At 62.6% G+C, this 26370-nt stretch overlaps 2 protein-coding genes across 9 annotated transcripts in view; one reads left to right on the forward strand and one right to left on the reverse strand.

Annotated features, from left to right (window-relative positions):
* The window catches only part of BAIAP2 (BAR/IMD domain containing adaptor protein 2), a 54411-nt gene extending 37854 nt beyond the window's left edge, over nucleotides 1-16557 (forward strand). For 3 of the 8 annotated variants that reach the window (XM_065897670.1, XM_065897674.1, XM_065897675.1), the window contains exons 6-13: nucleotides 526-678; nucleotides 3364-3588; nucleotides 3770-3971; nucleotides 4625-4826; nucleotides 5798-5866; nucleotides 6278-6440; nucleotides 8288-8322; nucleotides 9080-9110. In XM_065897670.1, the coding sequence (XP_065753742.1) occupies nucleotides 526-678; nucleotides 3364-3588; nucleotides 3770-3971; nucleotides 4625-4826; nucleotides 5798-5866; nucleotides 6278-6440; nucleotides 8288-8322; nucleotides 9080-9110 (1080 nt within the window). Of the gene's footprint in view, nucleotides 1-525; nucleotides 679-3363; nucleotides 3589-3769; nucleotides 3972-4191; nucleotides 4195-4624; nucleotides 4827-5797; nucleotides 5867-6277; nucleotides 6441-8287; nucleotides 8323-9079; nucleotides 9111-11004; nucleotides 11033-16487 lie in introns of those variants that run through there. The other 5 variants (XM_065897667.1, XM_065897672.1, XM_065897669.1 and 2 more) reach the window with 5 other exon arrangements.
* A 2460-nt stretch (nucleotides 16558-19017) lies between these two features.
* The window catches only part of AATK (apoptosis associated tyrosine kinase), a 38073-nt gene continuing 30720 nt past the window's right edge, over nucleotides 19018-26370 (reverse strand). Inside the window, exons 8-15 of the mRNA XM_065897931.1 lie at nucleotides 25719-25803; nucleotides 25521-25642; nucleotides 23932-24081; nucleotides 20848-23503; nucleotides 20605-20752; nucleotides 20235-20411; nucleotides 19733-19836; nucleotides 19018-19122 (exon numbers count right to left, since the gene is read on the reverse strand). Coding sequence (XP_065754003.1) covers nucleotides 19018-19122; nucleotides 19733-19836; nucleotides 20235-20411; nucleotides 20605-20752; nucleotides 20848-23503; nucleotides 23932-24081; nucleotides 25521-25642; nucleotides 25719-25803 — 3547 coding nt within the window. The remainder of the gene's footprint in view (nucleotides 19123-19732; nucleotides 19837-20234; nucleotides 20412-20604; nucleotides 20753-20847; nucleotides 23504-23931; nucleotides 24082-25520; nucleotides 25643-25718; nucleotides 25804-26370) is intronic.

Raw genomic sequence — 26370 nt, forward strand, 5'->3', positions numbered from 1 at the left:
ACCCACACCCAGACGTGGAGAGGGGCCTGCAGGCCTCCCTGGGACAGCTGCCCCTAGTCTTGCTGGTACTTTGTTACTGAAACTCTCCAACCTGCAGCGAACGTTCTGGGGTGCCCCGGTATCAAGCGGGGCCTCCTGTGCCTGCGTTCTCTGCCACCCCCGTGAGCTCTGGGTGTGAATTAGTCATTCTCCGGCACAGTGCCCGCTGAGCTTTCCTGGTCTACCGAGCATTAGGGTGGCTTTTATTAGGTTTGGAGTCCGGGTCCGAGGGAGGTGACCACCGCCACCAGCCTCACCAAGCAACCTGCCAGCATGGTCCCCACATGTACGGCTGCTGGGGCACCAGGGGGCAGTGGCACAGCAGGGCAGCCCCATGGCCAGAGTGAGTCACACGGCCAAGCCCCACACCAGTGCGCCGGCCGGGAGGTGTGCTCCCCCTCCGTGGGGCCACCCAGAACTGGAGGTGAGCGCGTGCTGTCCCATCGCTGGCTCATCTGCCTCTTCTACCCCTTCTCCCACCCCCAGTACATCGACGCCATCGGCAACAAGCAGGGGGAGCTGGAGAGCTACGTGTCCGACGGCTACAAGACTGCTCTCACTGAGGAGAGGAGGAGGTTCTGCTTCCTGGTGGAGAAGCAGTGTGCCGTGGCCAAGAACTCCGCCGCCTACCACTCCAAGGTGGGTGCTCATCTGCGCGGGGCCGAGCCGAGCCCTTGTTGGCGAAACGACTGCTTCCCCCGGGAGCGCCGGGACGCGTCCAGCCTGGAGCTGTCGTGAAGGACCATTGTGCTGAACGTCCCACGTGTTTCGGATTTCCCCAGGGCGAGAGTTCTGGAAGGAGAGTTACCAGGTTAAATCTGCAGATGCTTTAAGACTCCTGTTAGAAGTTGCCGGCTGTGTTTTTGAGAGCACTTACACTAACAGCCCACTAAGAGGGTCTCCTCCAGGGATCGAGCTTCTTGGGAGGGGCTGCAGTGCCAGGGAACCCCTACAGAGGCCAGCTTAGGCCCCCGGGGCCAGCGAGACCCAGAGGACACACCTCCCCTGCAGGGACAGGTAGCTTCACTGGGGCTTCTGTTCCTGTAGTCCACAGGTAGGAGCTGGGGTGGGGTCAGAGCTGTCTGCGGGGACATTCCAGAACGTTCTGAGAGTTAGGTGTGGTTAGGCAGCTCAGCCAACCAGGGAGGCCCTCGTTTGTGTCCTTTTTCCATAAAGGGCTTCTGCGGGTCAGCACCTCATACACATGCTTGATCTGACTCAGCTTCTGGTCCCCAGGCTGGAGCTGCCAAGGAGACAGATGCCCTCCCTCCGCGGAGAGGCTCCTGCTTGCCTGGGCCTGCCCAAGGGCCTGCCGCCACCACAGGTGCAAAGCAAGGACGGTGACAGGACTTACGTCCTTTGCAGGGTCGGGGGTCGGGCCACCCCACCGAGTGGGGCTTTGCCGTCAGGTCCTGTGCCCCGAGGGCTCACTGGCAGCAGGGTGGTGCTTGCTGCAGTTCTCCAGCAGGGCCTCCGCAGCGCCCACGCGGCCCCAGGCAATACTGTGGCAGGCGTATGCGCCCTCTGGCGGCTGGGCCCCGTGGCTGGTCAGGGAGAGCGCAGGCCCATACGTGCCGGAAGGGCAGGAAAGCAGTCCTTTTCCAGGATGCCACCATCTCCGTCTCCTGGGGGGCCTGATCACGTGTATGCGAGACACGACAACTAACTTTCCAGGGAGCTGGACGCCAGCCCCCGGTAGGTTTAAAAGAGGCACAAGCCCCCCGGGCTGGGGCACCGGGGCACGAAGGCAGCACCACCCCAGCCTATTCCCAGCAGCAGGCGCCTGGCATTTCCCTGTGCCTGGGTTCAGGCCCAACAGCGACAGGGCCGTCATCAGGGTGGGAGCCCTGGGCTGCGGTGCCCTGCTTCTGGGTTGTCCCTGTTAGTACAGGGTCCCTGCTGACCCGCTTTCTCACCACCAGCCCAGACCCATCAACTATTTCTCTCAACCAGGAGCCAGTTAGTAAATATCTCCTTTTGGTTATTGCACAGGGAAGTGGCCAGAGAAGGGTAAACCAACGGACGTGGCTGTGTTCCAGTCAAACCTTGTTCACAGACGAGCAGCCAGCCCTCGGGTGCTTGTTTGTTGGCCCCTGGTTTAAACCAACAGGTGGTAGAGGGGGCCACGGCCTGCTCCAAAGGGCTGTTTGTCCAGCAACCTCCAGTTTCCCCATGTGGGCACCACCTCCCTGCCCCAGACACAGGTCAAAAGAAGTGGGAAGAGAGACTTCCCTGGCGGTCCAGTGGTTAAGACACGGCGCTTCCATTGCAGGGGGTGCTGGTTCGATCCCCGGTCAGGGAACTAAGATCCCTCATGCTGCACAGCACTGCCAAAAAATAGGGGGGAAAAAAAAAAGTGGGAAGATAAGTGAGGAGGGACAGTGAGGGCTGGACAGACCCTTCCAAGGTCCTGGAGACCATGACTGCCCCAAGCTGGGGGGCAGCTCCACCCAGCGGGGGTCTGGGGTCTGCAGTGGAACATGGGTTGTGTCACCTGTTGCAGGTAGGGTAGCCCACTTTGGTCAGAGGGCCAGGAGAGGGGGAGGGCACAGCTGCACCCCAGGCCCTGAGTGTGTCCGTGTCGTGGACACAGGGCCCCTGAATGGGCTGCAGGGAACCTCAGGCTGGTGTCTCACTCTGGCTGCACCCCCATCCTGGGGCCCCGGTCAGGCCTGTGGCTTCCTCGTCCTTTGTCAGGCCCTGTGCTCTTCCCGGCTAGCTGTGTCCTGGGCAGGCCCTGGTGCACGCTGGAGGGACGGCTGGGCTTGCGGGCCCCTGGGTGGTGCCCTGATCGTAGCTGGGCTTTGGGCAGCTCTGTCCCTTCCCCACGGTCCCCTCTGTCCCTGCGAGGTTTCCTGGCCCTCAAGTCTGCCCGAGTGGCGCTCTTCCTAGTATCTCATGGTTTGCCCACAAAGGGCCTTTCTGTTCCGTGGCTGACCACTTGAGCACCTGTCCATTTCAGCTCCCTCGGGCCCCTGGGGAGGCCCCACCCTGATCAGGCCTTGGTTTGATCTCATTCCTGAGGGTCCTTCGACTGCACAGCTCACTGCATCTTATCAGCCCCTTTCCTAGGTCGGGGGTCAGGGACTTACAGGTGGCTCATCTGGCTGTAAGGTACCCCACCTGGCGAAGAGCAGCCCTAGCCAGGTGTGCCCCTCCCGGGGTGGGTGTGTCTCTTTAGAAGCCTCCCAGTGCCAGGCGGGAGCCAGGGGGCTGCATCAGTGAGGTCGGCAGCAGGCCCTGGGCTCCCCCAGCCCTGCGGGCAGGCTACAGGAGCCTGCGGCCGGCCCTCATTGCCACCCTGTTTGACTTTCTCCGCTTCAGGGCAAGGAGCTGCTGGCACAGAAGCTGCCGCTGTGGCAGCAGGCCTGCGCCGACCCCAACAAGATCCCCGACCGCGCCGTGCAGCTGTTGCAGCAGATGGCCAGCAGCAATGGGTCTATACTCCCCAGCGGCCTGTCGGCCTCCAAGTCCAACCTGGTCATCTCAGACCCCATTCCGGGGGCCAAACCCCTGCCGGTGCCCCCTGAGCTGGCCCCGTTTGTGGGGGTAAGTCCTTGCTCTGGAAAGCTTTATGGGGGTGTGGGGGGATGGCCCCCCTTGGCACCAACAGTTGGCATCCCGTAGCAGCTGGGGCGCGCCCCTGCTGGGGGCAAGGGGTTCTCCACACTGGCCTCACCCGGGCCGGGCCCTCCTGCCACACCGCCCCCATGCCGCCTCTTCCCGACAGCGGCTGTCTGCCCAGGAGAACACGCCGGTCATGAATGGCGTCTCGGGCCCCGACAACGAGGACTACAACCCCTGGGCTGACCGCAAGGCCGCCCAGCCCAAGTCCACATCTCCTCCGCAGTCTCAGAGCAAGCTGAGCGACTCCTACTCCAACACGCTTCCCGTGCGCAAGAGCGTGGCCCCCAAGAACAGCTACGCCACCAGTAAGAGCTCCGCTGGGGCCCCGGCCCTGGCCCGCCCGTAGTAGCAACATCACAGCTGAGGGGAGGCTGGGGAGGTCCAGAGGCTCGCAAGTGTGCATGCCTGTGTGCAGCACCCCGGGGGCCCCTTTGAGATTGCCTTCCTGGACCCTTGGGCTTGGCCAGGCTCCCCCATTAAGTGAACATGGTAGGGCGGGGCAGTGTGGGGACGCCAGCAGCTCAGCTGGTGACAGGAGCAGGTGGGTGACGCTGGGGAGGGCTGTGCTGACCGTGGCACAGGTTCCCGCCCTCCCGCGTCTGCCGTGGTCGGCACTCTCCCTCCTGCAGCCCCACCGGTGGCCTCGGCCCGTGAGGGTCTCCTGATTAGCAGATGGGAAAGCTGAGGCTCAGGCCCAGAGAATTGCCCCTGCTGGTGAGTGGCAGGTCAGAGGCTGAATCCGCACGCACCCCAGCTCCCAGTCCTTCCGCAGTGTGAGCCAGGCAGCCCTGGAGGCCTGGTAGTCGTCCGTCAGGATGGACAATCCCCCTCCAGGCCCACCTGGGGCCTCCTAGCCGCTCACCATCGGGCAGCTGAGCTGACGGGAGGGTGACCGTGACCGTGCCCTTACCTGCTCGGGGCAGAGATCCCCCTCACACCTGCCCTGTCATCCCGGCAGCCGAGAACAAGACCCTGCCCCGCTCGAGCTCCATGGCAGCGGGTCTGGAGCGCAATGGCCGCATGCGGGTGAAGGCCATTTTCTCCCACGCGGCTGGGGACAACAGCACCCTACTGAGCTTCAAGGAGGGCGACTTCATCACCCTGCTGGTGCCTGAGGCCCGTGACGGTTGGCACTACGGCGAGAGCGAGAAGACCAAGATGTGAGTCCCGTGTGGGCAGTGGGAACGTCGGCCTCATGACCTGGTCCTCAGACGTCCTGACTCTGGGCTCTGGGTCCTCCTTTGAACGGATGGTCCAGGTCCCACGCTTCTGTTGGGAGGGACAGATGTAGCCGAGGGCCCCCCACCGTCCCTCACTTCCACATCCCCTGACCTAGCCCATCATCCCACGTGTGCGTGTGCCCTCCCAGTCAGCAGAGGCCAGCCTTCCACCCCAAAGCCTTTCCGTGCACGTGAGCAGCCCTCGTGCTGGGGTTCTAGAAGTGGCCTTGAGCCGGATGGGCCGCGCCGTCACGGCTTAATTGAGCGCCTGTTGCCAAGAGGCTGTGCCAACGCCTGGCTCTTGTTCAGCCAGGGCCCGCCCAGGTCAGGGGCTGTCCCGTCCCACTTGCACCCTTCACACCCCACTCCACCGCCACCACCATTGTCTGCATGCGTCTGTCCGCTGTGTGAGAGACCTCTGCCCCGGGGCAGAAGCAGCCTGCCTTAGCCGGGAGGGAGAAGCTGCGCCGAGCCTGGCTCTGGCCCACTGGCAGCCGCCACCCTTGAGGGGCAGCTCTGAGGAGCAGGGGCAGCGGCAGGGCACCCGCATCCCCAACACCACGCCTGCCTCCCCCAGGCAGCCTCTCACGTTGGTGCCGTGGTTCTGTGTGGCCATTTGGGGCTGAGGCCCCGCCCAGCTGGGCCACATGGCAGGAAACCAGCCCTGTTTGTTGAAGAAGTAAGAGCCCTGCCTGGGTCCTGGCACCTTCCCTCACCCCCAGCCTGGCTCCCGTCCGGAGCAGGGCAGTTCCGAGCTGGATGTGTGCCCCGCGTGGGTGCTGGGGTCTCCTGGTCTCCCTGGAGCGCGCACACGTGTTCCCTCCTCAGGTGCAGCCAGGCCGGGGAATGGGTGGGACTTGGCGCCGGAACGCAGAGGCCCCGGCACACTCTGACAGGGTCTGCTCTTCCAGGCGGGGCTGGTTTCCCTTCTCCTATACCCGGGTCCTGGACGGCGACGGCGGTGACAGATTGCACATGAGGTGAGCATGCCGACAGGGGCAGGTGGCCCGTAGCTCTGGGGAGGGGCTGCGCGTTTGAGGCCCTAGGGGGCAGGGGTGCAGAGGTGCTCTGAGGGCGGCGTCTGAGAGCCCCGGGGGTCGCTGCCAGCTGTGGGGGGCGGGGTGGGGGCCCCGTGAGCCCCCCAGGTCCCTCTGGCCCTCGGGAAAGCAGGAGACTCGCTGCCGGAGCCAACGAGGGGCTGAGCAGCTGCCGTAGGGCTCGGCTCCCCTCCCGCCTGCACGCTTCACACCCCGCTCCTAGGAGGGGGCTGGCCCACCGGGGCGGCGTGGCTGCACCCCAGGCCCCGGAGAGCAGCCTCTCGTGCCGCCTCCCTTGCGGGGCCCGGCGAGGTGGCGGGCCCGAGCTGACGGCCCCGCGCCGCGTCCCCACAGCCTGCAGCAGGGGAAGAGCAGCAGCACGGGCAACCTCCTGGACAAGGAAGACTTGGCGCTCCCGCCCCCCGACTACGGCACGTCGTCCCGGGCCTTCCCCGCCCAGACGGCCGGCACTTTCAAGCAGAGGCCCTACAGCGTGGCCATGCCTGCCTTCTCCCAGGTGAGCTGGGGGCCTTGGCAGGGGCCGTTGATGGGTGGGCTCGGCTGCAGTCCTGTGTTGGCGCCTCCACTGGAAGGCCGTGGGCTCAGGGGTCTGGGCCTGGCATCTGTACCCCTGCTGTGGCCACCTCAGGGGACACGGCCAGACGTCCTCCATAGTCTCAGGGCTCTAGAGAAGGCACGGTGGCCCCTCTGCCTGCCCTTCCCTCGGGCTCGGGTGCTGCCGGCCTTGAGACTGCTCTGGACGCTGCCTCTCGGGAGGAGCCCCTTCCCTGAGAGCCGTGGGGCTCCTGCCATCATGGGTCCAAGTGCAGACGAGTGCCGGCCACTCAGGGCCTGAGACGTGGCCGGAACCTTCTAGCTAGTGTGTTTCTGGGGCCCTTAGGAGGCAGGGCCGGGCACGCGTGGTCAGGCCACCTGGTACCAGGCGACCAGAGGCAGAAGACTGAGGCTTGGGTCCCCGGTGGATCCCCTGATGGATCCCCCAGTGTGCCTGGTGGTCTTGAGGTCAAGGCGGGGCTGGGGTGTGAGTGTGGACGGTGCTGCACAGCTCTGCTGGGGAAGCTCGTGGGGAGGAGGGGGCCCAGGCTTCCAGGACGTTCATCTGCTGTGGCTGCGTGGTAGGCGGGGCCAGCAGCTCTGTTCTGGTGCCGCTCTCTAGGGCAGGGCCTCCCTCGGTTTGGGGGTTGGGGGGCCCAGGCAGAGGGGAGAGGAAGAGAAGAGAAACTCCGGTTTCTCTAGGGTTTGAGCAGCCAGAGAGTTGACCCAACAGCTGGGGCTCCCATATTGACAGTGTGATGTCAGAAGTGGGTGAGGCAGGGAAGGGCTCTGGGTACGTGGTGGCCGACCCTCCCTTCCAGCTGTCCCTGTGCGGCAGCTGTCCTGTCCTCAGTCACCTCTCCTTCCTGTGAGGAGGGCTCAGCTGGTACATGCTGTGTGAGGTGTTGAGGGTGGAGGGAGCCGTCTTCAGGGAACTGACGGCTTAGGCAGAGTTAACATGTGATTCAAGACAATTTAAGTGGGGAGAGGGGCAAGGCCGAGGTGGTGTGGCTGGACCCTTGGATGGAACCTTTCGGAGAAGGTGATGTTGGGACCAGTGGCCAGGGCAAGCAGCAGCGAGGGAGAGGCTGATCCCACCTTGGGAGAGGCGTGGCGCCTCAGGGGGCCACAGGGCCAGGCTGCTGAGCGGTGAGATACTTGAGTCCCTCTGCAGCCTCACCCAGGCCTCAGCAGGCCTGGCCTGGAGAGGTCTGACCACTGCTTGTTGCTCTTGCTTCCTGGTTGCTGGTTTTGGTTTTGATGCTTAGAGAGCTGAGGAGGGTGTCCCCAGTACCCCTCAATGGCTTTGGGGCGGCAGCTGCTTCAGGGCCAGGAAGCTGCAGCTGGGTGTGGGGCGCTCAGGGACCGGCACAGGCGTGCATGAGGCAGGCGTGCGGGTGACCTTCGGTACAGCCGCCCTCCCCACGCCAGCCTCCGCCAGCCTGGCTTCCCCGACGCCCCACCGTCAGTGGTTTCAGCCTCTGGGTTCCCCAGGAAGCCCTCACTTGCCAGGTGTTCCTACCATATGACCTGCAGGGCCTAAGAGCCATAGGGAACGTGGGTGGAAGGGCGTCATCAGGTGATCTGTCCTGTGTGTGCCCGGGAGCGTGAGTTCACCGTCGGCCGCTGGCCAGATAAGGAGACATCCCTGTGAATTGGGGAGGTCACTGCTCAGGAGGGGAGGGGCCCCTTCATGTCCTCAGCTACAGGCAGCACTGCACACCCTGGGGTTAGGAGGGGACCCTGCCCTGCAAATCTGGCCTCACCCCCTGAACCCCAGCCTGACCTGTTTCTTCCTTTCCTCCCTAGGGTTTGGATGATTACGGGGCACGGGCCGTGAGCAGGTAAGGGGTTTTGAGACTCGTCTTGGGGAGCTGTGGGTTTTGGGGAGCTGTCCCACCGGAGGCTGGAGTTGGGTGTCTCCCCTCCCAGGCCTGCTCTGTTGGGGCCTGGCTGGAGACCATGGTGTCGCCACTCTGAGTCAGTGAGCGGGGCCCAGGGTGCCTGTTCTCTGCCCCTCACTGCGTTGTGCCTTCCCCCAGTCCGCTCTGTAGGGCAGGGCCCTCAGTGCAGGATGCCCTGTCCCCTGGCAGTAGCCCAGGGTCCCCAGATAACGCCGAGTGGGGGAAGTAGCCCCTCCTGGAGCTGCCTTCGTGCTCCCCTTGCGGGCGGGCGGGTGGGTGGGTTGGAGCAAGCCGGGCCTGGCCCTGTGCCCAGGCCGGAGTCAGGGACCCACTGCAGCCACTACTGGGGCTCCCATTCTATCCTGGTGGGGCCCTCGGGCTCACCACAGCCGCAGCATGACGCCCTCACCTGGTGGTTTTGTGGCCCTGCTCTTTCCTGGCGTCCACACCTGCTTGTCCAGACCTCGGCCAGGAGGGGGGCCTGCCCCTGGGCTCGTCTCCCCAGAACCAGCCCAGGCCGGTGCAGATGGCTCAGGGCTGCAGCCTCCTGAACCCCTGACCCGGGCGCAGCCCTTGTCCAGGCTCTGGGGGTCTCCTGTCACCACTCCCCCAGGGCCGGGTGGCCAGTCGCGCGGCTGGGAGGGCGGCTGCGGGGGAGGTGTGCGGCCCGGCAGCTGTCCTGTGCTTTGTTTCACAGCGGCAGTGGCACGCTGGTGTCCACAGTGTGAGGACGCTGACCCCGGGCAGCTGCTGCTCAGAAGAGCTTCCGCCGTCCCCCCCCCCAAACCCTGGTCTGTCTGGTCTCCATCGGTTTCCTCCTCGGCTCTCGTTGGTTTCTTCCTGGGTTGTTTCTCTTTCCCACTTGCCCCCTCACCCCCGCCTTTTGGTTCGTGACCCCAGACTCTGTGATCCCCCAGGGTCCATGGTGCTGCCCCATCTCCGCTCCCTATGTTTACACGCCCCCACCCGTGTGTTGGGACCTGCCGCCGGGCAGCGCGGGCGGGGTGTCCTCGCCGCTGCTCCCCATCCGCCGTATTCATGACACGCTGTCCCTCTTTGAAGGCTCACCGTGAGCCAGGTCTAAAAAGTTTGAAGAAAAAGAAAAATCTTTAAAAAACAAAAAAACAAAGATAAAAAACAGGAAAAGGACTTTTTTTTCCTGAAAAACAAAAACAGATATGCATGGACTCCGGTGTACGTACTGTTATCTCTGCATCTGACCCCCCAGCACACGCTGGCACCTGTGTCGGGAGAGGGAGGGTGCTGGGGGCTCCACAAGGCTTGTGGGCCCAGGGGCATCCTTCCAGGCCGCACCCAGAGAAGGGCTCGGGCTGAGCCGGGGGGCCTCCTGAGGAAGCTGGCCGCTCCTGTGAGGGAGGCTGCAGCCCCCAGCCCTGCCTGCCCGCCAGGCCGGGCTCCTGACCGCTTCCTTGTCCCGGACGCCGTTGGACGATGTACAGAGCAGAGCACGGCGCCAGCCTCGGGGCGCCGTGACCGTGACCGCACAGTGCACTGGCGGGGAGGGGGACCGGCCGCACTCGGACATTCCAAAGACCTCCAGAGACCACCCCCAACCCCACGTGTTCTGGAAATCATTTCTTTAACCAGCCTGTGAAGGAGTGAGGGCGGCTCTGGGCGCTACACCCCCGCACCTGCCGTCGGGGAGCAGGCAGTCCCTGCCTAGTCCTCCCTAAACGCTCTCGTCTCTCTGTGTGTCTTGGTGACTTCAGAAACAGACATGCTGGACTGAGTGGTTGGCTACTGGTATTGCCTCTTCACGCCTTGAATCTGGGAAGTGAGCGAGGGCGCAGCCGCTCCGTCCTTCCCGCCACGGGAGCCCCCGTGAAGCTGTGGACGCTCCTTTTTCTGATGTGATTTAGCAAAACCCTCCCGCCCCCTCCCGTGGACTAGAACATGGCTGGTAGCATTTGTGAGAGAAGCAGCTCAAGACGCAGACAGACCCTGTTTTATAATTAAGGAAAAAACAAAGCCAGAACATGGACCTTTGTAAAAAGAGCCTTCAATGTTGGTGTTCTAATTTTGCTAAAAGATCTCAAATCCAGGGGATTCCATGCTCAATGGATGAATGTAGACACAAAACCGCAAAACTTGTATGAAGATGTAAAGTGCTGAAAATATTTTTCCTGTTTCCTTTTGTCTTTTTTTTTTTTAATCTGAATTGTGCCCTGTACTGCAGTCGTTTGAATAAAAGTTTTATTTATTGCACCGAGTTGGGTGTGGCGCCTCCTTCCAGCCCCTCTGCGTGTGTCCAGGCCATGTGCAAAGCCTGGCCTCCTCGCCGACAGAGTAACCAAGGTGCAGCGTGTGCCAGGCCACACTGCTCTCCCTGGGGGCACCTGGGGAGGCCCGCACCCTGGGTGAGAGCCACGTGGGCCTGATCCGGGGACGCCCTGCTTGAGCTGCTGTGCTCCTTGGAGCTTCCTCCCTGCAGACCCCTCCCGTGGGCCGGAGAGCCAGCTCTGCCCTGTGGCTGCTCCTGGCAGCATATGCTAGCTGCCAGGCGTCCCCCCATCCTCCATCCGGCTTATGTCCCCTCGGAGTCCTCAGACCTCACTCCCACCTGCTCCACGTGCACCAACCGAGCCCTGTGTTTCCTTGCAGTGCCGATGTGGAAGTGGCCAGATTTTGAGCGGCCCCTGACTAGAGTTAGTAAGTTGCCCTGGTTTTCTTACGCTGGGGTCCGAGGGTCTGCTGAGCCTGCGTCTGCTCTCGGCTCTGGGTCTTTGCCTCCCTGGACCTCTCCTTGGGCTCTCGGATTTCCTCCCTCTGGAAGCTTGCGGGTCTGGCCTGGCCCTCTGTCTGGGTTCCCTGTTGCTTCTGCTGGGTGCTTTGGCCATAATCGGGGTGAAGCCTGGTGATCAGCTGCGAGGCTGGCTTTGGGCTTCTTTGGCTGAGTGCCCCTCAGACCGGTCCCTGAGCGTGGGTCTGAGCCCGGCCTGGCTGGCTCCTGGGTCGGTGAGTATCGCAGCCCCTCGAGGGCTGGGGAGACCAGGATGGGTGTGGGGACGGCACCATGGCCTGTGCCCGGGTGAGAGCCGCAGGCACACGGGAGCAGCAGCGTGCATCTGCCCCGCGGGGGATGAGCAGGTGCAGTGGCTCCGTTCTGCCCGGGCTCAGCTGCTGTCTGCCCCGACGTGGCTCCAAGGGGCTACTCCAGGCTTTCCGGAGCAGGCCCCGGTGGCCTGCTCCAACTCCCAACCGGTGATGGTCCCTTCCCCTGTGCCCTTGGAAAGCAAGCGCCAACAGCTGGGGTGGGGGGATGCAGGGGGAGCCCACAGCTCTGGGCCCCTGTGCCTGGGTCTGGGCAGCACTGCTGCCCCTCTGCCCCACCCCAGCCCTGTCACTGGGAAGTCTGCTGCGTGAAGCTGGCACATGGGCCCTTTACAAAGATGGTCATCGCTTCACCTCCTTGGGTGTTATGGAGATGCCATCCTCCCTCCCTGTGGGCAGCAGGTCCTGGACTCTCCTCCTTCCTCCTTCACTGCCTTTCTTGTTTTGTGTGTGTGTGTGTGTGTGTTTGTTTAGACCACACTGCGCGGCTTGTGGTATCTTAGTTCCCTGACCAGGGATCAAACCCGGGCCCCCAGCAGTGGAAGCACAGAGCCCTAACCACTGGACTGCCAGGGTTTTTTATCTATATATATGTTTGGGGTTTTTTTCCTGCCTTTCTCTTGATGAGTTGCAGTCTGAGTTCTGGAAAACTCTAGAGACAAGTGCTCCTGAAATTGGGGGATGGGAGAAATGACTTTGACCCTGGCTCAGCAGTGGGTGACCTGAGCCACTCTCCTCCCCTGCATCTGTCCCTCTTCCGACATGCTTTGAGACACCTGCATCTCCTGCCCCCACCTCTGCTGCCCTCGTGGTCCCTCTGAGCTGGTGGAGCCCAGCTGATCTCACCCACTGGAGGTACTGGAAGGGGGTGAAGGCTCAGGGAGGCTCATATGGCCTCTGCCTAGAACCCCACCCCTGGATGGAGGGCAGAGCCCCAGGGGCACGGCGGGCGGGGGTGCACTCATCTCTGGGAGCTCACAGCACAGCGGCCACAGGGTCTGCCTGTCCTGATGATCCTACCAGGGGCGGGGGTGTCACAAGCCACCTCTGGTTGGTTGAGGGACGTTGCTCAGCTTTGCCAGAGCTCACAGCCCTGGGAGGAGGGCCGGGGAGGAGAACAACTCAAGTCCAGAAGGGCCAACGTCCTGAAGTTGTGCCACGTTTTAAGAGGAAAACGTGGAGGAAGTTGAAATCTATGCTGTGACTGCTCTTCGCTCCTTCTCTAACCCGGAGTCACCACAGGACGCAAGCCACGCTTCGTGCTGACCGGGCTGTTCTCAGAACCACCCCCTTTCTTATTCAATAAGTGGATTCAGAAGATAACCGAAAGCGATTCCACCAAATCCTCGGTGACGAATGTTTCGTGAGCCTGGACCCGAATGCTGCTCGGCTGCAGGGGTCCCACCTCGTCAGGCTGTGGGGGTCTGCAGAGGACTGGGTGGTGGGGACAGCCATTCCTGGCGGGGGGCCTGGCTCATGCCTCCCTTCACCGTGCCCGGGACTTCAGGCCTGCCCCCCGGAGGGTACAAATCCATTCCGTATAAAAGCTACCGGCTGTCCCTGTGTCCCTGCTCAGGAGGGGGAGAGAGCCCAGCCACCAGTCGTCCACCTGAGTGCCTGGTGGCCCTGCCTGGGGAGGGGCCCTGGCGTCCTGACAGCACTGACCCTCGCATACTCCAGCGTCTCCCATTTGGGTCAAGAAGAGCTTGTTCTGTGTGTGGGTGGTCTGCTGTTGATTCGCCCCGGCGTCCACCCCTGGGCAGTGACGGACGTCTGCAGGACAGCAGGATCGGCAGTGCCTCAGGTCCAAATCTTGTCATGTTTTGTCATCCCAGTGTTGACCCAAGTCCCTCACCTGGGGTCACTCAGGTGCCCTCCCCGGGGGTAGCTCTTAAGCCTGTTCTTTCACAGAACATCCCAGAAGGTGGTGAGCACCCAAGGGGGCCTCATACTTCCTCTGATGCTGAAGGGTGGGAGTGTCCCACCCAGGGGTCTCTGGCCGGGGCTGCAGGAGGGAGTCGCTCCAGAGGTCTGGAGTGATTACAGCTGCCACCTCCTTCCTCAGAACCTGCAGTGTGGACAGCACATGCTTCTCCCATGGTCACACTGTTTTGGGGGACGGTGTGGGTCAGAGGCCAGACACCCTCTTCAGGGAGGTCTTCCTGGTTCAGGTGGTAGCGTGGGTTTGCCACTGACCCTTTTTTTTTTTAACTGAAGTATAGTTGATTTACAATGTTGCGTTAACTTCTGCCATATAGCAAAGTGATTCAGTTATACCATATTCTTTTTTATATTCTTTTCCATTACGGTTTATCACAGGATACACTGAATATAATTCCCTGTGCTATACGGTAGGACCTTGTTGTTTACCCATTCTATATATAATAGTTTTCATTTGCTAATCCCAAACTCCCAATCCACCCCTCCCCACCCCTCTTCCTCCTTGGCAACCGCAAGTCTGTTTTCTATGTGAGTCTGTTTTGTAGATAAGTTCATTTATATAATTTTTTTAGATTTTATATATGTGATACCATGTGCTATTTGTCATTCTTAGTATGAGAATCTCTAGGTCTATTCATGTTGCTGCAAATGGCATTATTTCATTCTTTTTTATGGCTAATATTCCATTGTGTATATACTACATCTTTATCCATTCCTCTGTCGATGGACATTTAGGTTGTTTCCATGTCTTGGCTAGTGTGAATAGTGCTGCAGTGAACATAGGGGTGCGTGTATTTTTTTGAATTAGTTTCATCTGGATCACATGGCAACTCCAGTTTGGGGGGGAACCTCCAGACTGTTTTCCATAGTGCCTGCACCAATCTCCCACCAACAGTGTAGGGAATTCCCTTTTCTCCACACCCTCTCCAGCATTTGTAATTTGTAGACTTCTTAATGATGGCCATTCTGACCAGTGTGAGGTGGTACCTCAGTGTAGTTTTGATTTGCATTTCTCTAATAGCAATGTTGAACATCTTTTCATGTGCATGTTGGCCATCTGTATGTCTTCTTTGGACAAATGTCTAGTTAGGTCTTCTGCCCATTTTTCGATTGGGTTGTTTGGTTTTTTGTTGTTGAGAGGTGTGAGCTGTTTGTATATTTTGGAAATTAAGTCCTTGTCAGTTGCTTCATTTGTAAATATTTTCTCCCAATCTGTAGGTCGTCTTTTTGTTTGTTTACGGTTTCCTTTGCTGTGCAAAAGCTTGTAAGTTTGATTAGGTCCCATTTGTTTATTTTTGCTTTTGTTTTTATTGCCTTGGGAGACTGACCTAAGAAAACACTGGTACGATTTACGTCAGAGAATGTTTTGCCTATGTTTTCTTCCAGGAGTTTTATGGTGTCATGTCTTATATTTAAGTCTATAAGCCATTTTGAGTTTATTTTGTATATGGTTTGAGGGTGTGTTGTAACTTCGTTGATTTACACGTGGCTGGTCACTGACCCTTTCTGAAGACAATGTAGGTGCGTCAGGACACACCCGGCTGGAACTCCCTTTTGCCCCTGGCTCTGGTCAGCACAGGTGCCATCCTCCCTTCTCTGGGTCCCTTCCCCTGCTGGGTCCCTGACTCTGGATGGACAAACCTGCCCCATTTCCAGCCCCACAAGACCCCCGGCCATGACCCTGGCTGCAGACCGCCAAGGGCATGGAGCCCTCCTCTAGGACAAGAGTCCAGTCAAGGCGGCCGCCCCCATGGCTGCCCTGCATCCTCCGTCCCAGGGCAGATGACGCTGGTCACAGCAGAACCTCGGTTTCAGAACCTCCAGGCTGCCCCTGCCTGGGGCCAGTGGGGCCGAAGCACATCTGCTCAGACCCAAGCCTGGGAGGCCAGAGAGGACCTGAATGAGGGAGACTGAGGCCCCGCCAGCTGGAAGGGCTTTTCATCAGGTGCAGATGTTCCAAGGCAGGCGTGGAACGGCTGCGGGTGCTGCCAACTGTCAGGCAGCATCTTGGAGATGCAGAAGCCATACAGTGCTCCATCAGTCTCCTCTCACTAGTTCATCCTTTGGACTCAGTTGTTCAAAGTGCCTCAGTGTTCTAGAAAATGCCAGGTCCTCAGGCAAACACAGGGTTGCCCACCCCACGTTCTCTCTTCCTGGGCACCTGGACAGAGCGCCCACCCAGCTCCTGTGGACGCCCAGCCACGTCAGAGGCCACTCCCGCCCCAGGTAACGGCTCCCGTTCAGGCCGAGCCCTCCGTGTCCCACGTGCCATCCGTGCTGTCACCCTTGAGACTCCCTGACGTCCCCCGGCCTGCTCTCCTGTGCTGTCTCCACCTGGGCAGGTCCTCGGAGCCCGCCGAGGAGGAGAGGCCTCTGTGAGCACGAGGCCAGGTGCCGGCCCCACCCTGCATTCATCTCGTTCCATCTCAGCCCCTTGTCTGGTGCGTCCGTCTGTCTGTCAGCCGCAGCCTTGGCACGCAGGGGCAGGCACGGCTCCTCTCTGAGGAGGCGGTCAGCCCCTCCGCAGGGGCTGCGGGCGTCCACTCCTACCAGCCCCGTTGTCGCTGGGGTGCCTGCGCCTCGTGTCTGTCGTGTCAGCGTGGGACGGGCCACTCTCTGGGCCCCCAGGATGCATGGGCTGGGCTTGTGCGCTCTGCTGAGCTGTGGCTCTATGTGTCAACAGCTGTGTCCTTGCAGACGGGCTCAGCTGCTGCTCTCGGGCAGGTGGCGGGGGTGCTTGGCCTTGGGGGGGCGGCGCACCGAGCTCGGGTGCGGCTCATGTGGGACTGCCTCAGGTTGCAGAGAAAGGACCGGGGCTGATGTGGCGGGGGCCCACCCACCCTGCCTTTGGGAGGGTTGACGGTTCGAGGTGGGGCACCTGGGGGGGTGAGCAGAGGGTGGCACGCAGGGGCTCGGCTGGCCTTGCGGACAGCGCCCCTTTCTGGCTCTCCCCCGCGGCCTCTGCCACCCCCGGGTCCTGAGCTCAGAGGCTGGGCCATCGGGATCCAGGTGGGTGCCGTCTGTAGCCACAGGGCGGCACTCGGCACCCCTCCCGAAAACCACTCAAAGCACTCTTCTCCTCCTCTTCTCAGGAATCCCTTCGCCAGCGTCCAGCTGAAGCCGACGGTGACCAATGACAGGTCTGCCCCACTCCTCAGCTGACGGCCACATCTGCACCCACTGCCCGTGGGGCTCCTCCTCCCACACCCTGACCTGTAACCTGTTTTGTTACAATCTGCTTGCTCCCCATTTAGAGAATTAATTCTCTCCTTCCAAGCTCTTCTGCCCCCACCTCAATCTGGCCTGGGCTGGACCCCGGCTGTTCCTACAGGGTCAGGAGGTGGCATGGCCGTGGCCAAGGAGAGTGAGGGGGGCTGGCCCCTGGAGCGGGGACCTGCTGCCTGGGCTGGGCGGCCAACCTTTTGGATCAGGCCCATCTGTCGTGTGGGCCAGGGAGCCCCCAAGGTGCAGGGAGGGCCATCGCATCAGCTTGCAGCTGTAAGGGGAGCCCCTGTCTGGTCAGTAACGAGGCCACCCACCTGTAGTAGTGCCTGCAGCAGCGATGCAGGGGCAAGGGGAGGGAGGGAGGGGGGCGAGGGGGAGGGGAAGGGGGGAGGGGAAGGGGAGAGTGAGGGCCTGCCTCCCTTCCTTGGATTTAGTATGAGCACAACTTCCTGGCAGACCCTTGACTGGGGCTTTGCTGGGTCTCCCCCCTCCCACTGGCAGTTTTGTGGGCCTCTCTGTCCCAGTTTCTCCCTGCCCACACTCTAACTCCCATCCAGAACTGGCTGCAGGGCCCCCAGCTCTCCTCCCTGTCCCCAGGGTGGTCGGTGCTGTGGCCTAGCTCCCCAAGCTGTGTGCCATTGAGGGGGTCCTACCCCAGGATTCCTGGGTGAGCCCCCTCAATGCTCTGGCTGTTTCTATATTTCAGCTGAAATATAAGATTTTAGAAACTATCGGATCCATGCTGTTTCACATTTAAGGCTGAAATATAGCCGTGCTAATAACCACGTTGGTGACAGCAGTCCTTACCTCAGGAGACGTTCTGTTCCGGGCAGGGTTCGCTTGCTCCTCCCAGACCCTCCCAGGAGGGCCTCTGCGCACAGCCCAGAACACGAAGCACAGGGGGTGGGGCCCCAGAGGCTCTCACCTTGCAGAAGCTGGAGGCAGGCCGGGTGGGGTGAGGCAGGGTCACAGGGCAGATGTTTGCGGTGGAGGGGCACAGAAGCCCCACCTCCTCACAACCCACCTTGCTCCCAGCTCACCGCCCCCTCACCCGGCCTCCCCGTGCTGAGGGACAGGGGCCACCCCTGGAGAGGCAGGAGGAAGAGCTTCCGGGAGAGGTTCCCTCTCACCCTTACCTAGGTAGGGCCAGCTTCCAGGCAGGAAGTGAGGGCTGCAGGCGTCAGTCCGCCGGCCCTGTTCTGGGAAGACACCCCAACCTGGGCACCCTAGGGGCCCAAGGTCACTGTGTCCCTCCACCAAGGTGTGCCAAGGACAGCTAGAGGAAGGGGTGGTCTCCCTCCTGCATCCCCCAGTGGTCAGAAGGGACTATAGGGACCCCACCCCAGCACAGCCCATGCCCCCTCCTGCCCAAGGCTTTATCTGCAGACTCCAAAAGAAAACACGTTTAGCATGAAGGCTTTTTTCCTTAGCTTTGATTTCTCTTAAAAAACAGACAAGAAAGGAACAAGACGATCATTGTACCAGCATAAGCCTCAAACAAAAAACAAATTCAAAACAAGTCCCCACCCCCACCCCAAAAGCAACAATAAATTGTATGTCTCTTTGGCAACAATAACTTAAAAGCATCCCTCTTCCATCTGTTCTGACAACAGCATTACAAAAATACCCCCTGTGCTGCCCTGCCCCACCCTCCCTCCCAGCTCCACCCCTTCCCACTGTCTCCATCCCTGCAGTAGGAACCCCCTGACACTGACCATGGGGGGCAGCCGCCACTTTCCTTTGGGCCGGGCTGGGCCCTACCTTGCAGAGGGGAGCCACAGGCACCTCTAGACAGGGGCTGAAGCAGCAGGACTGCGACCTGAAAGCCCCCCATCTTTCGGGCTGCCCACCTCAGTCCCCTCGCAGGGCTCCAGTGGGACCCAGGCAGGAGCCGGCCCAGACCCTCTGGGGAGGGAGAGCTTACGGTCTAACTGATTCAGTGAAGGGGAAACAGCCACAGACTTGGAGCAGGGACACACGAGCCCGGTGTCCTCTTCTTGCACTGAGCAAACCCTGAACCGGCAGAAGGGGCAAAGGGGGCAGGGAGAGGCCGTCCTAGCAGGCCTGTACGTACCTGCCCTCTCACCTGGGGTGAGGACACAGCAGCCTGTAATACACCACAGGAACCTGTGGGCAGGGCGTGCGAGGGCCCCTGGCCTCAGAGGCCAAGCAGTCTTGACAGCGGGGGCCGGGGGGAGGGGGCAGCTTCAGGGTGAGGGGCGGCTGTAGGGCATCCCTAGGGTCTAGCAGCAAACCCAAGTGTCCAGGACAAATCCTGCCCCAGGATGCTCTTAGGGCCAGCGCCTGCCCTGCTCCTCCGGGGTGCTGCATGGGGCACCGAAGCGCTTGGAAGCTGCTGCTGACCACTGCCAGGATGAAAGTCCCCACCACTCTTGGTCACCATCCTCGCTGCTGCCGGGGAGAGAACCGGCAGGGGATCCGAGCAGGGCCTGCCTGGGGCTCAGGCCTCTTTACAGCTGCCCCCAGCACCTGCTGTAGGACCTGGCAAACATGTTTAAGGAGACACTGGGGCCACAGGGACTCCTGAGAGCACCCTCCCCTCCAAGGACAGCCAGAGTCCCCTCGCCCAGGGCTTTCACCTGGCCTCAATCCCTGGCTTACGGGCCACTGAGCAGCTGGGGCTGCGGCAGGCCTGCCTGCCTATCTAGGTAGGAGCCAGACGATTATCCTTCCCACCACATCACCAGGGATCGGGCCCAACGAAGATCAACGTCAGCCCTGAGTCCTCTTTTTACAGGTGGGAAAACAGACCCGAGCAGGACTGGGCTGTCCAGGGTCACACACTTGCCTCCTAGTGACCTGCCTGCTTGTTCAGATATCCATTAAGGGCACACTGTGTGACACAGACCGACCAGCACATCCTTCCCTAGAGGCTGCAGCCACATGCCAAGGGCCGCAAGGGAGGGGCTGGGTCTGCCTGGGGGACAAGATAACTAGAGGCATCTTAGTGGAGGTGAGCTTTCAGGGAAGCCTAGCAGAATGGGGTGGTGGCAACTGGGCAGGTATGAGCCCACCTGGTCTGAGGTTGACAGGAGTGGAGCTTGGAGGGAGGAGTGAGCTAAGGCCCCTGAGTAGGGCCCCACGTGGGCACCTGAGCCACCACCACCATCTCTGGACAAGCCATTAGATCTGACAAGCCATTAGATCTGAGATGGCGCTGGTGGATGAGGCAGACCAGCAGGGGCTGGGAAGGTTCTGGCAGGAGAGGCTGCTGCAGGTCAGAGAGCAGGGTGGGGGGCACTCAGTGTCCAGCCTGGTGCCTTCGGAGAAGGGAGAAAAGAGCCGGGCGGTGCGGGGGGTGGGGGGAGCAGGGAGTGGACATCCAACCTACATCCCCAGAGTGCTGAGCGAGCTTTGTCTGGGGCACTGCATCTCCTCAGGGCGGTGAGGAAACGTGCCAAAGTGGCCACAACAAACAGGCCTGGCGTGACCTGACCTCTCTGAGCCTCAGTTTCCCCATCTGAAAACTCAGCTTGTCCAGAAAACGAGAAATAACGAGCGCAGGGCCTCGCGCCCAGCAGGTGCCCTTCCCAGCCGCCCTCACCACTGTCCTGACTCGGTATCCCCTCCCGCCAGCCCCACCGCAGCCTCACCTCCCACGGACCCAGAGTCCGAGTCGGTGACGTGCGTGATGGAGAAGCGGGACGCAGGCGCTGGTGAGACAGTGAAGCGAGAGAAGGGGCTGGGCTTGGCGGGCGCAGCGGGGACGCGCGGGGCAGGCTCCTGGGCCGGCGTCGGCGGGAGGCCATCGTCCCACTCAAACCCTCCGCCTGCGAGGTGCCCACCGTCAGTTGTGGACCGGATAGGGGAGACCCCGCCCGGAGCAAGAAGTCACGTCCAGGCCCCGCCCACCAGCTAAGTCACAGGCCCACCCCCACCCCGCCATGTTGCCCCGCCTCCATGAGGGCCCCACCCACCCCGTTGCCCCACCCTCGCCGCCGCGTCACCCCGCCTCCAGCTCACCCTCTTCGGCCGCGGGGCCGTCGGGGGAGCGGTCAGCCCGCCGAGGCCGGCCGGGGGTGCTGGGGGAGCCCGGGCTGCCCACCGGGAACGTGGGGGACGATTCCTTGGCGCCAGGGAAGGGCTCCCCGAGCTCCCGGGTGGGGCTTTCCTGGAGGATCAGAACAGCACGAGTCTCCCATGGCTTCCCGTCCCGCCGCAGACCCCCACTCCGCCACGCAGAGCCCACCCAGGGCGGCTGCCCACCTGGTCGAAGAGGTAGACGGTGACGTCGTCGAAGAAGGACACGGCTTTCTTCTTGCGCTCCAGGTCCTCACAGAAGGCCTCAGACAGCAGGCTGGGCATCTTGAGCAGGCTGCGCAGGTTGCGCGCACTCTGGCTCTCCGCCACCACCACTGGCACAGGCGGCGCCTCCTCCTCGCTCTCCTCGCTCGGCTCCTGGATGCTGTAGCAGCGGAGCTCCTCGTCCGACTCGTCACTGTCTTCGCTGTCGTCCTCTTCCTCCTCCGGCCGCCCCTCTGGAGCCGCGGGGACTGCCGGCAGGGCCAGGCAGAGTGGGGTTCTGGGGTCACCTGGACCCCCTGTCCGTTCCTGCAGGCCCGACCCTGACAGCAGTCCCAGGCTCTCCTGGAGCTCGGGGCGGTGGCCTTCTGAGCTAGGCGGGAGCGGAGTCAGCAGGAAAATCTTAGAGCGCCCGGGGCTGGGCATGGGTGGCACCTGGGCTGGGTCTTGGGGCCAGGGAGGCTCCAGCCTGGGGCCCTTGGGGCAGGCGCTTGGCTCTGGGGAAGAGTCCTCAGGCAGTGGCAGTGGCAGCACCTCCCTGGGGCCAGAGCCCTGTGCCTCCCCAAGCATCCCCAACTCAGGGGAGGGCAGTGCAGACGGCAGCCTGGGGCTCTTCGGGCTCTCCAGATCGGGCTCTGGCCCGGGGACTGGGACACCTCCTTTCTTCTCCTTGGGGCCCAAGGGGGGCTCTGGCTCCGTGTCCAGGTCTGAGAAGTAGGCAGAGTCGCGGTAGGGATTCTTCTCGCTGAGGCCACCCAGGGAGGCGGAGAGCCGGGTCTCTGGCCCGGGGCTCTCACCCTCTGAGGCCAGCTCCTCAAAGGCCTCAGGCTCACAGGGCTCATGGGCCTCCTTGAGTGCAAACTCAGGGGACTCATAGTTCTCCGTGTCATAGCCGCTGTCCAGGGCTCGGGGCTGCCCGCCAGGGGTGCCAACAGCTAATGGGCTGAAGACCTCAGAGCCGCCATCACTGGCTGAGGATGGGATGTCCAGGGAGTCCAAGGAGTCGGGGGTCCCCACCTGCTTCTGTAGGGAGCGGAAGGCTGGTGTCACATCTAGTTTCTCAGCCTGCGGGCCATCGCTGGACAAGTCAGTGAAGACACCAGAAGTGGCCTCGGTCGTGTCTTCGTCTTCACTGCCTGGTGCCTCCAGCTCAGGGGAGCTGCTGCCACTGTCGCTGTCCAGGGCCTGGACTGGCTCGGTGGCAGGCTGTGGGCTGCCAGTGGGCGTGGGTGAAGCAGGCAGGGTGGGCGGGGTGCTGGCCTCCTCGGCAGGAAGCAGGGCTCCCTCTTGGGATGGGGATGGGATGGAGGGAAGGGGCAGCTGGAGTCCAGCAGAGCCCTCGGCTTCCTCTGCAAGCCTGGGCTCTGCCTGGGGGCTGTCACCACCACTTCTGGCTGCCTCTGTCCACGGGGATGTGACCAGGCACGGGGCAGGTGTCAGGCCCTCAGCAGGATACAGATGGGGGAGGCCAAGGCAGCGGCCCATCTCCTTACCAGAGGAGGCCCCCTTTGGCCCAAGGAGAGGCTCTCTGGGGTCCTCTGGGATCAGAGGATGGCCCAGCTCAGGGACGGTCTGTAGGGCCTGCTTCACACCAGGGCAGCAGTCCGTGTAACCTGAGAGGCCCGGGACCCAGAATTCTGGTGCTCGGCTGCTGCTGTTGTTGTTTGCAGATACATTGGAGCTCCAGTGTCTGTGCTGGGCAGCCCTGGGCCTCTCAGCCTCCCCCAGCTCTTCCCCACCTGGGGATGGTTGGGCCCCGGAGCTCGCAGAGGGGGATATGCCCAGCGGGTCCTCAAAGAAGGGCGGGCAGAATGCCCCCACGCCCCAGTCAATATCCTCTGCTCTGGGCCCCGCCAGCATCGGGGTCTCCGGCGAGGGTGAGCGTGAGGTGCAAGGCAGGTCACGGGCATGGCTCCTGCATAGGTGGTAGTCGCAGTGGCCCCAGGGGCCATCAGCGGGCGGTGCGTGGCCCAGCAGTGGCTCCATGACCAGCGAGGCGGCCGTGCTGCCGTCAGAGTCGTCATCATGGTCACTGCCGTCGGGGCGCAGGGTGGCAGCGAGAGTGCTGGGGGCACAGCCGGCACAGTCGGGGTCGTGGCCTGCGGCAGGCGCGGGGTCTTCCAGGCGGATGAAGTACTCGCTGCCCACCGAGGGGCTGTGAGCGCTGAGCACCGGCACCACACCTGGGGGAGCACCGTCAGGGACGCAGAGCTCCTGCAGACGCGCGTCTCGGCCGGGGCTCAGTGCGCCCTCAGGTGGCGGGAAGGCATTGGAGCCGCGGCCGGCTTCCCACTTGTACTCGAAGTTGAGGCCACGGCTCGTCTCAGTCACCGTCAGCACGTCGTCACCATCCGTGTGGAAGCTGTCGCCAGCAAACTGCTCCAGCAGTGGGAAGGATGAGGTGGCCGCAAGCTCGCCCATGCCCCCCAGTGCCAGGCCTGCCGCCCCCAGCCCGGGGCCCGCACCGCCCCCGCCAGGCCGCAGTGAACGCCAGCGCCGCTCAAACTCCTCCTCTGCCTCGGTGGCACCCTTGGCACACAGGTAGGACAGCAGCAGGTGCACCTCCTCGGCCGTCGGCCGCTGCTCAGGCTGAAGCCAGCAGAACTGCATCACCTCATACCTGCGGGAAGGGATGCCCTGGGGCTCAGTCCCTGCCCCCCCACGGGTGGTAGTGCCTGGCCAGGACCCCAACCCCCAGGGAGTGAGCCAGTCCACCCTCAGCATGAAGGTCTGAGTTCCGCCCCTTCTCACACTCAGAATCCCGAGGGCAGTTACGGGCATCTCCTGAAGTGGGCGCGGTGGTGTGGGAGATAGCAGTGGACCAGGGCACTGTTCCCTCAGCTCACCCCTGCCAGGGCTGCAGGCAAGTTTGTGTTTTGGATAAAGCGGCCATTCCACTATAGGCACAGGGTGGGGCCCAGAGGTCACTGCTGGCCGGGGGGAGCCAGGGGGAGCCACTTACGCTCTGGGGACTCGAAGCACCCCCCTTTGTGTTGTCCTTCCTGCTGGGGACACCCCCGGCCCCGCCTGGCCTCACAGGGTCCTCACCAGCGGTCAGAGAGGGTCAGCTGCAGCTGGGGCTTGGGCAGCTTGAGCTGCTGCTCCCGGACCGCATAGGCCAGCACCTGCCGGTCGGAGTGGTGCGGATAGGGCTGCGCTCCCAGCTCGAAGAGCTCCCAGATGGTCACGCCCAGGGACCTGTGGGGGTGACAGCCATCAGAGGGCAGGCACGGCTGGCCAACGCACGGCTCCAAAGGGTCTCGAAGACTTGGGTGCCAAGGGCAGCTCCTGTCTTCACACCAGCAGCCAGAAGACGGCGCCTTCCTTCAGTAAATGGGCAGCATGTGCCCCCTGGCGGGGTCCGAGCCCACGCCCAGGTGCTTGGACAAATAAACGCCAGACTGGCCTCCCACAAACCCCGTCAACTTGTTCACTCGTTCACTCCCGTGCCGGGCTGAAGCGCAGACACTGCCAGGTGCAGGAGATGCCCTGGAGAAGCTCCCAGTCCTGCCAGGCACCTGCGGAGGCCAGAGGGAGGGAGTGTACTAGGGTGTGAGGCGGAGGGAGGGGTGAGTCTAGGGACACCCCAGCCAGCGGGCCAGGCAGCCAGTGCACGCGGGGCTGCGAGAAGGCAGCGGGGATCTTTCCAGTGGGCGGCAGCTTCACCCAGCTCCCGGGGACCCCAGGCTGTCCCGCGAAACTGGGGGCATGAGGGACAGCAGATTTGGCAACAGAGACGTCACAGTGGCCCTGGCCAAAGCCGTCTAGGGGAGGGACCCCAGTCAGTGTGGGCTGGTGGGCAGGCAGGGGAGGGTCAGCCAGAGGGAGAGGCGAGCAGGGGAATGGAGTGTCCGTGACGGGGGTACAGTTAATGGCTCAGGGGAGACCCCTAGAGAGCACAGGAAGGGGGACTGGGCCCTGGATCCAGGCCCGGAGGGTTTATCAGGAGCAGAAGGAGGCCAGACAGGCCTGGGAGGCTGGGAGGAAGCAGGAGGGGGAAGGAGAGGCTAGTCAAGGCCGGGGACAGGGGACCACCACAGCCAAGCCTCTAGAGGCTGTAGTCCTGGGTCCAAGCACCCGCTCTGTGCCCAGCCCCAAGCCTCCAGGCTGCAGTCACAGGAGACCCCCAGCCCCACTGTCCCCTCTCAATGCGAACAGGTGCTACCACGAGGCCCCACGTCTCATCAACTTGCCCGAGTGCTCTGACCCTGATGTCTTCGGGCATCGGCCCAGCGGGCCCTGGGAGGGGCAGGGCTTCCTCCACAGACCCCACGGGCCCTGCCACTCTGCCAGCCCAAGTGCTGTGGGCCGTGGCACCGGGCAGCGACAGGTGGCTCCAGAACCCCCACGACCTCACCTGGGGGTGTATCTGGCCACCTCGTACAGAGCGACAGGGCTACACAAACAAACACGTCCTCACGCACGTGGCCTTGCTTGGCGCGGCCAGCCTGCATCCCCTCCAGCACCAGGGAGCCAGCAGGCGGGTGGGACTCAGCCCCCCAGCGCCCCGCGTCCTCGCTGGACACTCACTCGGCACCGGACAGGGCAGCCATGAGGGCTGACGGTCGCAGGTGAGCATCAAGTCGTCGGCTCTCAGGGGTCCAAGTCCTCATGACGACTGCCGGGCCCACACTCACCACACGTTGCTGGCCTTGGTCTGGTCCACCACCAGCAGGTTGCAGTGCACCTCGTCCACCAGCTCAGGCGCGATCCAGCGCAGTGGCACCCACAGCTGGTCAGCCGTCACAAAGTAGTCCTCCTGTCGGCACATGGGACAGTGTTACCCCGCGGGCAAGTGCGGCCGGCCCTGCCCCGGCCCAAGCCGGCCCACTCACCCTGTATTTGCCGTGAGACAGGCCATAGTCGCCGATCTTCACCGTCAGGTCGGCTGTGAGCAGGCAGTTCCTCAGAGCCAGGTCACTGAGGGTGGGAGGGTGGGAGGGTGGGGTCAGCCGGCAGTGCCAGGCTGGGGCATCCAGGGCACTGAGGGGACTGGGCCGCTTGTCGTCGAGGGCATCCTGGGCTCGGTTCGGTCGGTGGGTGGGTGGAAAGGGGCATCTCAGAGGCTGCCCGCCCTGCCCCTCACCCAGCACTGGACACTTTGAGGGTCTGAGTGGATGGGGCCACACATGTTAGAAGGCAGACAAGGAAAACGAGGCCCAGGGCCAGCTAGAAGGTGCCCAAGGGCTCTCCTTGGACGAGGTCTGCCTCACTGGAACCCCATCCCCTGACCCCAGTCCACTCCCCTGCTTCTCCTAGGACACCAGTCTGCTGACCAGTCCCTCGGGGGCGAGCCAGCCCAGGGACACCGCAGTCTCCTCCCGCCCGCCACACCGCCACCCTCAGCTCCCTGAAGGCAGGCATCAGTGAGGCGACTGAGTGCCCCAGGGTCCTGCCCCTGCCCTGTGCACACACGGCCCCTGGCAGGGTGGGGGTGTGGAGTGCCCACCCAGCAGTGCCGCTCACCCCCGCCTTTGCCTCCCACCC

Source organism: Phocoena phocoena, chromosome 19 (assembly GCF_963924675.1).
Source record: "Phocoena phocoena chromosome 19, mPhoPho1.1, whole genome shotgun sequence".
NCBI lineage: Eukaryota > Metazoa > Chordata > Mammalia > Artiodactyla > Phocoenidae > Phocoena > Phocoena phocoena.